Here is a 13,295-nt window from a genome sequence, read left to right on the forward strand (position 1 = left end):
TGCGCTACACCACAACATAGGGTAATGGGTTGCTGTGCATTGCGGTTTGCTGCAGCAAAGGTGTGTTGGGAAGGTGCATTTGGGAAGGTATGTTGGGGTGTTATTGAGTAATGCATGTTACAGCCTGTGCAGTAATGTGCGAGTTACCACAGCCCACTGGTGTGAATGGGTCCCTGTGGAAGATAAGGCAGGCCATAGATTATACAATTTTATTTCCTTCCCCCACGGGTTGAAGGAAAGAAAATTGCTCAAATTACCAATCAACACAACACATCAGTGTTGATGAGGGAATCCCTCCCGTAGCACCTACCGGCAGAACACAATGATCACTGGCGGCTGTTATAGCCCCTGGCAGGGATCGCATGCAGGCTGGTTGTACTAAATTTGATTGATGGATTGACTTCAGTACAACCAGCCTGCCCATAAATGGATCGAATCTCAGGCCAGCTTAAAGTTGGAGTAAACAAATTTTTTAACTTGTACCTACAGGTAAGCATATAATAAGGCTTACCTGTAGGTACAGTGAATATCTCCTAAACTTTCAGCGATGTTTACACTTGATACAGCCGGTGACATCATCGCCGCAATCACTATGAAGGTCAAGCATACTGTGCCGGACCTGCAATCTCTGTGCCGTACCTGAGGTGTGAGAAATGAGGCCGCGGCCACTCATACAGCTGGGGCCCCTGAACCTGGAGGGAAGACCAGGGGAAGATAGAAGCCCTGTTAGTGGTGACAGCGCACCACTGGAGGACTTCGTTCTAAGGTAAGTATTTCATAATGTACTAGTATGCAATGCATACTATCACACTATGCCATTGCCGTGCAGGTTATTTTTTCAATTTTTGTTTTTAAAGCCTCTTTAAGTATTTCAATTGTAAAAGTTAGAGAAAAAAATTCCATACAACATACTATTAATATTTGGGAATCATTTTAGGAAATAACTATCATGAAATAAAATAATAAATGGAATTCAAATATCTCTTGTTTAATGAACTGAGTCCCACGATATAGACATCAACCAGTCAAACTGCATTTTTGGTGGAGTAGGGCTGTTCCATCACCATACATTTCTGCACTGCTATTGTAGTAGTTGTGTGGGTTGGGGGGGGGGGGGTGCTTGATTGTTCTTTTATTTATGTATAAACAACCATAGGAATGCATTAAAAAATACACAGCAAATATGTAGGAGTCAAGGCAGGTGGGCATGAAGCTGAAAAAAGGTCAACTGTTTTTGGTGTTTTACAGTGTTTCTAAAGTCAAAAGTTTTTCCATCTAAATGCATTCTATGGATTTAAGAAAAATGTCTTCCATTCCCCCCACCAAAAACGTACCTGACTTCTCTTACAGATCCAGCGCTGTCCCATCTGCAGCACCACTCCTTCTCTTCCTTGTCTCAAAGGAGACACAAGCAGCAATGGGAACTTGGCTTACCAGCCCTGTGCGTGTATTTATGAACCCATGCAGCCTGGCTTGGGAGCATGCCCACATGGATGCCCCATTAGTACACGGTTTGCTGAGGGGACACCTGGAAGAAGGAGGAGTGGAAAGCACTGGCTGGGGACTCCAGAAGATCAGGTAATGGACCACTCTGTGCTATACCATTGCACAGAGCAGGTAAGTATAGCATCTTTTTTTATTTTAATGAAAAAAAAAAGTTTAGCCTTTACAATCCTTTTAGGAATCTTAAATGCTGATGTGCGTCCTCCAGGTCCCAACTGAAAATATGTTGTACTTGGGAGGCTAGAAAGGAGGCTAGAAAGTACAGGTAAGGGTTTGGAGCTGACAGCCAAACCAAATCTTTTAGGATATATTTCTAGAGATAGTCTACAATATTTTTTTTCCTCCAAATTAGGTCCCTGCACAAGCCAAAGCTATTTTTAAAAATTGTAGCCAGTTTTTCCCTTTATTTCAATTAAATATATAAAATATATGTGGAACAATACAAAAAAATCTATGTATACAGTCCAGTCTATCAGCATAAAAGACCTAATTAAATTTTGTAAATATTTTTTTTTCTACTTCTAAATCAACGCCTATATACCAAATTAGGTTTCTCAACAAATTTACAACAGATAAGTCAGAGCAAAATATCCATCAAACATTTTGGACCTCAATGTAATGCTTTAATTTAGAGTAGAAACTATTAATTTAGAGTAAAATAATAATCATTATCATCAATAATAATATTTTTGCATCATCATTAGGCTGCTACTTAATTTTTAGGTTTCCTAAAAGCTTGGGATAGAATGTAACTGTCCAAATAGTTTCAAAGCCAATTTTCTACTTTTTTTGTCAAAGAAATAGCCTATATATAACTAAGAGAAAAATGAAATATGATTTTTAAATGTCAGATAATTTATCTTTATCACTGACTTATCATCTAAGAATCATGATCTCCTAAAATAGAGATATAGAAATAACCAAAGATAGTTAAATTCTAAAGTAACAAAATCAGTATACTGATGCCCCATACACACGTGCAGATTATCTGCAGACTTTTGTCTGCAGACTTACCTTTTCTATGTAGTGCAAGAGCCTGCCGGATTGCATACAAATTGAAAGTGTTTAGATTTGACCTCATATTATATGGTTTTGGTAAGTCTGCAGACAAAAGTCTGCAGATAATCTGCACGTGTGTATGGGGCATGACATAAAATGTTGATGTTCTGAAAACTAACATTTCTGAGATAAATGTAAAATCTATGAGATAAATGTTCGATATCTCAGTGAGAGTAACTTTTTCTTTCAGTTTATTAGCTAAGAATTCTAATTTTTATTCTGTTTTATTTTCCAGAATGCTTTCTTTTCCCACAGAATTAATATCCAGAATTTCTGACTTTTATATTAGAATTCTAAATTCAGAACTATATAATGGCTTAGGAAGAAACCTAAGAATTCCTAAAGGCGTTTAATAACTTAAGTTAAACAAGAAGAGTATCACTTAAACTACAAACTTTTCACATTAACTGATGGCTAATATGGTACAAGACTCAATTACTGCTAGATCAAAATCTAAAAAATAAAATGTTTTAGTTTTCCCTGTGATTTTTCTGTAAATGTGTGATTATAAGCAATAAAAAAATACTTTTAAATAGTTAAAGAACATATCATTTTCAATTATAATCAAAGTATAATGTGGATTTTGGTGCAATTATAATATTGATTAGGTACTATACTGATTTGTATTTTTTAATTCATAGTGTGTTTAATGACATGTCTGATCTAAAAATTAAAACAAAAAATAAAAACAAATAAAAAAACCCCAATGATAAAAAAAGAAACAAACTTAATGAATGATTGGTCTTCTTCTGCCATCATTGTTTCTATGTGATGTGACCCTGGCTTTATAGAGATATTTGGTGCTCACCTGTGTCTTGTAGCTGGCAGCTCTTCAGTATGAGGCAGGGATGGGACAACAATTGTCTTTTAATGCTACATAGGTTGGGGGTGTGTCTCCAGATTCTGATACCAGTGATGTAAAAGATTTGAACACCTGACTGACCCTTTTTGTTTTAACATGAGACACCTACGTTGGAATGTTCCGTTGCAGGGTCCTAGGGTTGGTCTCTGCGTACAGCCTCTAAAGTTTTTGTTATAGCACAAGGTCACTCTACTGGATTTACCAGTAATTTAAGTGGTTGTAAGGATACCATTTTTTACGCAAAATAAAAAACAGGTTATACCTTCTTGCTCTGTGGAATGGTGTTGCACAGAAATGCCCAGAACCTTCTTTTCTCTGCTCCACTCATCTCTGGTTCTCCTCTACTGAGTCTGCCCCTGTAGCAAACTGCTTGTTCTGGGGGACGATGTGTGGGCTTGGGCTTGCTCCTGTGTACATCCATAGACACACACAGCGTGGCTTTGCCCCCCCCCCGCTTTTTACCAACAAGATTTGATTAACAGCAGCAGAAGCCAAATGCTGGAAGACAGGAGTAAGACAATTCAGATGGGCACAGCACTGGATTATGTGAGAAGTTAAAGGAGTTGCATTTTATGCATTAGGATAAAAAGCCTTCTGTGTGTAGCAGCCTCCCCAGAACCCCCTAATACTTACCTGAGCCCCATCTCTGTCCAGTGATGTCTACGAGTCCCTTGGCCATCTGGAACTCTCCCTCCTGATTGGCTGAGACACAGCTGCGGCGCCATTGACACCCCAAAAGTGTCAAAAATGTCAGTCAAGGGTCCGATCTATCCGCCGCAATGTCGCAGTACCGCAAAAAAATCGCAGATCGCCGCCATTACTCGTTAAAAAAAAACACCAAAAATGTCAAAAATCTTTCCCTTTGTTAGTAAACGCGATAAATTTTGCGCAAACCAATCAAAATACGCTTTTTGCGATTTTTTTTTACCAAACATATGTAGCATAAAACAAATTGGCCGAAAATGTTGAAAAATTTTGATTTTTACATTTTTTTGGGGGGGGAATTTCATATAAAAAAAAGTGAAAAATATTGTTATTTTTGCAAAATTTACGCTCTTTTTTTGTTTATAGCGCATGATCAAAAAATCGCACAGGTGATCAAATACCACCAAAAGAAAGCTCTGTTTGTGAGAAAAAAAGGACGTCAAGTTCATTTAGGTACAGCGTCGCACGACTGCGCAATTAAGTCACGCAGTAAAAAATCGCAAAAAACCCCCTGGTCAGGAAGGGGGTAAAATCTTCTGGGGCTTAAGTGGTTAATTTAAGTATTTAGGTGAAGGGGGGTTGCTCTACTTCTACTATGCTACTGTGACATGTTTTACCTTAATGCAGTAATGCATTAAGATAAAAGGTTTTATGACTTTAGAACCAAAGGAAACGTTATCAAAAACATGACAAACAAAAATATCGTGAAGCATATTAAAAAAAAAAAATTTAATTTTTTTTTTACTTTTGTTTCCTCATTACAATATTCAATAGAAAATTCTCCTGTTTAGTACTCTTTCTGGGGGATCTGAATGAAAATTAGCTATTGCGCTCTTTGTAGTCCAATTCACATCAACCATTACAAGGCCAAATTGAGATATCAAGTTCCCCTATCAGATCTACTTCACTGTAGAATAATTGTGATTGTGTAGGTTTGTTTTAGGATATTCATTTTGCATCAAGAAAATTTCAGATATTAAACAGTAATTTATCACAAATCAAAAAATTATTTTTTACACTCATAAATTTATATACAGATGCATCTCATGAAATTAGAATATCATCAAAATGTTAATTTGTTTCAGTAATTCAATTCAAAAAGTGAAACTTATATACTTTATATAGATGCATTACACACAGAGTGATATATTTCAAGCATTTTTTTTTTAATGTTGATGATTATGGCTTACAGCTAGTGAAAACCCAAAATTCAGTATCTCAAAAAATTAGAATATTGCATAAGGCCAATAAAAAAAAAAAGGATTTTTAATACAGAAATGTTGGCTTACTGAAAAGTATGTCTTTGTTGTACAGTATGGTATGCACTTGATACTTGGTTGGGGCTCCCTTTGCATGAATTACTGCATCAATGCGGCGTGGCATTGAGGCCATCGGCCATCGGCCTGTGTCAAGCCCAGGTTGCTTTGATAGCTGCCTTCAGCTCATCTGCATTGTTGGTGTCTCTCATCTTCCTTTTGACAATGCCCCACAGATTCTCTATGGGGTTTAGGTCAGGCGAGTATGCTGGCCAATCAAGCACAGTGATACCATGATCAATAAACCAGGTATTGGTACATTTGGCAGTGTGGACAGGTGCCAACTCCTGCTGGAAAATGAAATCAGCATCTCCATAAAGCTGGTCAGCAGAAGGAAGCATGAAGTGCTCAAGAATTTCCTGGTAGAAGCAGGGCCGGACTGGCCTACCGGGATACCTGGGGCTGCCAAAACCTGTAAAAATAAAAATGGCCACGGCCGGCCTGACACATGCGCCGCCGCCGCTCGGGAAAGCCCGTACACGTTCGGCTATTTCCGGGAAGACGGCGCATGTGCTGCGCGGTGCCATTTTTAAATGTAAGGCGCCTCATCAAAAGGTAAGTGAGACTCCTCCGCAGCCCCTGTACCATGCCCAAAGCACTGCATCTCATGCACTATGCCCGCAGCCCTGCATCTCCTGTACCATGCCCACAGCCCTGCATCTCCTGTACCATGCCTGCATCTCCTGTACTATGCCCACAGCCCTGCATCTCCTGTACCATGTCTGCAGCCCCTGCACCATGCCCACAGCCCCTGCATCTCCTGCACCATGCCCGCATGCCCCTGCATCTCTTGTACCATGTCTGCAGCCCCTGCACCATGCCCACAGCCCCTGCATCTCCTATACCATGTCCACAGCCCCTGCACCATGCCCACAGCCCCTGCATCTCCTGCACCATGCCCGCAGCCCCTGCATCTCCTGTACCATGTGCGCAGCCCCTGCACCATGCCCGCAGCCCCTGCATCTCCTGCACCATGCTCGCAGCCCCTACATCTCCTGCACCATGCCTGCAGCCCCTGTACCATGCCTGCAGCCTCTGCATCTCCTGCACCATGCCCCAAACCCCTGCATCTCTTGCACCATGCCTGCAGCCCCTGCATCTCCTGCACCATGTCCGTAGGCCCTGCATCTCCTGTATCAATGTCCGCAGCCCCTGCATCTTCTGTACCATGCCCGCAGCCCCTGCACCATGCCCCCAGCCCCTGCATCTCCTGTACAATGCCCGCAGACCCTGCATCTCCTGCACCATGCCCGCAGCCCCTGCAACTCCTGTGCCATGTCCAGAGCCCCTGCATCTCCTGTACCATGTCCGCAGCCCATGCAGCTCCTGCACCATGCCCGCAGCCCCTGCAACTCCTGCACCATGTCCGCATCCCCTGCACCATGCCTGCATCTCCTGCGCCATGGCCGAAACCCCTGCATCTCCTGCACAATGCCCACAGAACCTGCATCTCCTGCACCATGTCCGTAGAGTCCCTGCATCTCCTGCACCATGCCCGGAGCCCCTGCATCTCCTGCACCATGCCCGCAGCCCCTGCAACTCCTGCACCATGCCTGCAGCCCCTGCAACTCCTGCACCATGCCTGCAGCCCCTGCATCTGCTGCACCATGTCCACAGCCCCTGCATTTCTTGCACCATGCCCACAGCCTCTGCATCTCCTGCACCATGTCTGCAGTCCCTGCATCTCCTGCACCATTTCCACAGCCCCTGCATCTCCTGCACCATGTCCAAAGCCCCTGCATCTCCTGCACCATGTCCACAGCTCCTGCATCTCCTGCAACATGTCCAGAGCTCCTGTATCTCCTGTACCATGTCCGTAGCCCCTGCATATCTTGTATCATGTCCGCAGGCCCTGCATCTCCTGTACCATGTCCGCATCCCCTACATCTTCTGTACCATGCCCGCAGCCCCTGCATCTCTTGTACTATGCCCGCAGCCCCTGCATCCCCTGTACCATGCCCCCAGCCCCTGCATCTCCTGCACCATGCCCGCAGCCCCTGCATCTCCTGCACAATGCTTGCAGACCCTGCATCTCCTGTACCATGTCCAGTGCCCCTGCATCTTCTGTACCATGTCCGCAGGCTCTGCATCCCCTGCACCATGCCCGCAGCCCCTGCATCTCCTGTACCATGCCTGCAGCCTCTGACATGTCCTCCTGTGACATGTCCACAGCCTCTGACATCGCCTGTACCATGCCCACACAGCCTATGACCACCTCCTGTACCATGTCCGCACTTTTAACTGGAATTAGCTCATATATATGTATATATATATATATATATATATATATATAGTCCTATATGCTTTCATATCTGTCTTATCTATATATAATACACTCTTCAAATGTGCTTTAAAATGCATGTTTTTCCCTTTTTTGAACAAGAAAATAATGGCGTTATGCTGTTGGGCCGGTATAATAATGCTGTGGGGCTGGTATGAAATTATTTCCAGGGCTGAATTTTATTCCCACTCCAGCCCTGGGTAGAGGGCTGCACTGACTTTGCATACTAGCACATTATGCTCTTAACTTCCAGGGAGAAGATTTTCTTGTTTTCTTTTTTTTTTGCGGTGTACTACAGCTCTAATTTGCCATAATTTCCAAATTAAAATAGCTTCTAAAGACATTTTCACCTTTTAGAGCTGTGCCTATGGCTTTCTCTTCAACTTCTGGTTGGGAAGTGTGCCTAGAGGGATCACCTAACCCCCCCCCAACATCTGGACTACATGTCCCATGATCCTTTGCAAACAACCATAATTCTTTGAACTAGATTGCACACTTAGACCCTGCAAGGTAATTTAGCCAACCCGTTGAAGGCAGTTTCCCTTATCAGATCTTGAATTTATTTTTCTGGAGGATACTTTGCCTGGAATAGAAAGATATGCAGCATGTCTTAAAGCATGTAAAAGTGGTTTACAGATTACACATTTTGTGTGATGAGTAGGGATGGGCCGAACATCTTGAACTGGGAAAAAGTTCCAGCGAACATGCAAACTCTATCAAAGTCTATAGGACATGAACATGAAAAAATTAAAGGCTTATATGCAATGTATTGCCATAAAAGTGTATGGGGACCCGGGTACTGCCCTGCGTGACATGTATCAATGCAAAAAAACTTTTTAAAACAATAGTTTTTAAAGGAGCAGTGATTTTAATTATGCTTAAAGTGAAACAATAAAAATTAAAAATTCCTTTAAATATCGTGCCTGGTGGGGTCCCCTTAATGTGCCTGTAAAGTGGCACATTTGTGCGATGTATGGAGCCTGCTGCAGCAATACTGACATCTCTAATGGAAAAACATGTAATTTAAACTTGCTTGCGGCTGTAATGCACTCCCTGGCCAAAAACAAAGTTGCCACCTGGAATTAACTAAGCAACTAACTAAACAAAGCATGCAGTAACTATCCTATTAGATAGTTACTGCATGTCCCCAAAGAATGAGGTCAGCTGACTACCTGAATCTACTGAATGACCAGGTTATTCCATTTTTTCTTCCCTGATGGCACGGGAATATTCCAAGATGACAATGCCAGGATTCATCGGACTCAAATTGTGAAAGAGTGGTTCAGGGAGCATGAAACATAATTTTCACACATGGATTGGCCACCACAGAGTTAAGAACTTAACCCCATTGAGAATCTTTGGGATGTGCTTGAGAAGGCTTTGCGCAGTGGTCCGACTCTCCCATTACCAATACAAGATCTTGATGAAAAATTATTGCAACACTGGATGGAAATAAATCTTGTGACATTGCAGAAGCTTATCAAAAAATGCCACAGCGAATGTGTGCCATAATCAAAGCCAACAAAATATTAGAGTGTGTGACCTTTTTTTTTTTGGTGGCAACTTTTTTTTTGGCCAGGCAGTGTATATTGTTGCCTCCCAGCAATGCAGATAAAAAAAAAAAAAAAAAAAAAAAACGCTCTGCCCCCACCCCCCCCCCCCGCCCAGAGCACCTTGTTGATGAGGACAAGGGCCTCTTCACAACAACCCTGGGCTGTGGGTGGGGGGATTATTGAAATCTGGAAGCCCCCTTTCACAAGGGGGCCCCCAGATCCCGCCCCCTATGTTAATGTGTATTCCCCAAATGCTCTTCTGATGGAAAGAATTTAAAGTAACTATTGTTTTTTGGGCCACATGTTACCCCGTTAAGACAACCTTTCACCAACTTAAAGCGGTAGTATTAGTAAACACAGCTTGCTCACTTGTACCTGCAAGTAAGCTTATAATAAACCTTACCTCTAGGTACAAGGAATATGTCCCAATAGTGCACTGTTTAGGAGATATTCACTACTTCTGCAGCCGATGACATCACAGTGCATTTGCCCTGAGCATGCGTGGGAGTGATGTCAACGCGGAGCCCAAGAACCCAGAATGAAGTCCTAGTGAAGATGGAAGACCGGGCAGCAGTGACAGTGTGCCGCTGGAGGGCTTAGTTTTAAAATAGGTCATACTAGCACATTATGCCATTACCTTGTAGGGGAAAGTTTTTTTATTTATTTATCATTAAACTTTACTACCGCTAAAGTACTCGTGGAGTAGTATATATCATGCATTGTACCTGCGGTATGTTCTACATAGGTAAAACTATAAGAACTACGCCAGAGGAGAAACGATCACGTATACGTATCAGCGGGGGGGGGAGGATGATCACACCCGTGAGCAGACACCTAGACCTATACCACAGGTTCAGTCCCAAAAAGGCAAGATTTTATGTACTTGAGGTTATTCCTCAGGATCCTCGAGGAGGCAACTGGCACAAGAAAATTCTCCAGAGGGAGACCCTCTGGATAGAACGTCTCAGTGCTACATGTAGGCCGGGCCTGAATGAAACCCAGTCATATAGACCCTTTCTATAAAAGTTGGTAACACTTAATATCCATTTACCTCATGGAGTCAAGTCCATGGGTTTAAACCTGTATGTTCCTGATATGGGATTGACCCATTTATGTGGCATGTGGGTGTGGGTGGATGCTCGGTTTGGTGTGGTCTTCCTTCTCCCCGGGAACTCACTAGCTCGGATACCCAAACTATATTTATATTCATTTCTATTTTTATTTTTTTTTTCATTTTCCTTTCCCTTTGGGTATAACTGGGAGTTTGGGCAAAAAACCCCTCCCCTCAAAAAATATGCATTAATTCTTGAAAATGGAATGGGCTCAAAAACTTAATTTCCATTGAATAATCTGGGATATTCTCCCCTTTTCTCCCCTCTATTGGGGGAATGAAAATAGAGGAAAGTTTCAAATAATGGGCAGCAAGCCCCATCCTTCCATTAGGGCAATCACTACAATATTAAGTGATAGAATACCCTTACAATCTCATCTATAATATAAAAAGGATGAATTATCTTTGAAAAAACAAATACATTATTGGTGTGTACCTCCTGGTTTACCAGGAGAAGTTTGTAACCTGAATAAATATGTGCTTTTAAAATGCTAAATTGATTGTATTCTGTTTCTGTTTCCATTACAGGCATGTAGTTTCTGTGCAGTTGCTGATCGAGCCTGTGGGGGCACTGTGGGGTAGCGAGGGAGATCTGCCATAATTAGTGAGGTATGTGCGGCCAGATAGGCCGCAGTGCGGCTCCGCCCCGTCAGGGCGGAACTTCCTGTGGCACCTGAGCGGACTATGGAGGCAGATCCTGTTTCTCCATAGTCCAATCATCCCCGTGACATAGCGGTGAGCTTCTGCGGGGTGTCCCCGCACTGGCTTGATCGCGACGTCCGGTGGGAGTGGCCGGGGCGGCGACGTCATGTGACGAACCGCCCGGGATCCACGCCATTTAAGGGCGCCGGAAACGCACCCTTGTATGGCGGCGGTTCCGCATCCGGTGAGGACTGTATGAACTTTGGAGAAGCTCGGCACGGGGTAAGTCTACTACACACCAGTATGCGCTCTTTAGGCACTTTCTATTACATTGCTTATGAGCCTTTCTTTACATCCCAATTTTACCTTGTTCTACAGCGTTTAAATGACCATAGGAGATATGCTCTACATAATAGGCTCCCTCCTATACAGTGTCTGGTGAGCATTTAAATAAACCATTCCTGGCACTTTTACCCTATGTGCACTTACTATACTTTTGGGCATTCTATTCCCTTCTTGTTTCTCTGGGATACTTGTTGCATATGCATTAACACTAGGTACTATGAGGCACCTACTCTGTTCACATACACCTCGGGTTACTCCTCTACAAACATGCATGTACTAAATTGGATATTACCATGGGACTCTATTTATGGGCTGTTAAGCTCTGGGGGAAGGAATGCTACTCATATCCCTTCCAACGATCGATTAAATATAAATCAATGGAATATGCATGTGGTATTTTGAGTGTCCCTGTGGTGTCTAAGGGAGCAACATATACTTGTATGTATGTGGCCTTTCCTATAAGATAAATTTCTGTTTTTTCGTTATCTGAACTACTTAACATCTTTGTGGATTTCTATTCAATCTGGGTACATGAATGGTCCTCACTGTGCTCTTTACTTTATTTAATATATATGCATGCAGCACATGTATCATTCTATAACGTTTCAACACGTGGTGTTTGCATACCTGGAAAACCTATACTCTTTACTTCAAGGGACATTACAAATATATTTATAATCTGTTTTGAAAAAACTCTTTTTCTACCCAGATATTGAACATAGAGTGACTATCCTCACTCCTATGTAACTACTTAGGTGCCAATATATGAGCTCTCTAAAACGCACAACAGTCCTCCTCGTTAAAAATTACGGAATTTGAGATATGTGCCTTACTACATAATGTACAGGTATGTATTCCTCCTTTCCTTCATAAAATCTGTAATATAGATACACTATGGCTAAAATGAAGATACAGTGTGGGTCCCCACATACGCTCACTATTGGCTGCTCCATGCTCCCTACAACCTCCCCGGACTCTAGATGTAACTCAATACTCAATGATATATTGTGTTGATACAAAATATAAGGACCTGTGTATACATGTAATGTATTTATGTGAAATAATTGAGAAAAACTGATGTATAACTATGTACAAACAATGTAATGTATATGCAATCTGTCTAAACATTGTCATATTTTTCATGCAGACAAGTCAAATGATATGCTCCAGACGAAGCTTTTTCATAAGAAAGCGAAACATGTTGAGCAAAGGTCAAATATTGTACGGTGAAAGCTAGACTACGATCTCAGTTGACCCTGTTGACCGCCACCTTACTTTTCTGGTATCCGTCGGCAGGAATCTTCTGATACCAAGTATATAGCTTTGAGAATCATATGACTACAAACTGTCTCATACCTTGAATTGTATGTAAATCATTGTTTAATATCTCATGAATTAGGATACACTACAGCACAGACCATTCATTGGTCTGGTCCTCAATACTTAATTACCTGCCTGTATTTCTTTATGATTTTAAATGATTCTTTAAATAAAAGTGATTTTATATAATCTATGTGCCCGAAATCCTTGTTTCCCAATCTTTCCATTTAATAAACTATTTAAGGATAGGGGCACACTCTAGTGCTATATCTCATGGCCCAGATAGCTGCTGTCTGAAGGCACATGGTCCATAAACGATTCTGACATCTCTAAAGGAAAAACATGTAATTTAAACTTGCTTGCGGCTGTAATGCACTCCATGGCCAAAAACAAAGTTGCCACCTGGAATTAACTAAGCAACTAACTAAACAAAGCATGCAGTAACTATCCTATTAGATAGTTACTGCATGTCCCCAAAGAATGAGGTCAGCTGACTACCTGAATCTACTGAATGACCAGGTTATTCCCTCAATGGATTTTTTCTTCCCTGATGGCACGGGAATATTCCAAGATGACAATGCCAGGATTCATCGGACTC

At 42.1% G+C, this 13,295-nt stretch overlaps 1 protein-coding gene across 1 annotated transcript in view; it reads right to left on the bottom strand.

The window, feature by feature from the left end:
* Positions 1-3,845, bottom strand: part of MSLN (mesothelin) — a gene marked incomplete at both ends in the record, with an annotated part of 109,692 nt that extends 105,847 nt beyond the window's left edge. Inside the window, one exon of the mRNA XM_082260461.1 lies at positions 3,687-3,845. Coding sequence (XP_082116587.1) covers positions 3,687-3,845 — 159 coding nt within the window. The remainder of the gene's footprint in view (positions 1-3,686) is intronic.
* Positions 3,846-13,295: the final 9,450 nt, after the last annotated feature.

Source organism: Pelophylax lessonae (genome assembly GCF_965119305.1).
Source record: "Pelophylax lessonae genome assembly, chromosome: 6".
Lineage (NCBI taxonomy): Eukaryota > Metazoa > Chordata > Amphibia > Anura > Ranidae > Pelophylax > Pelophylax lessonae.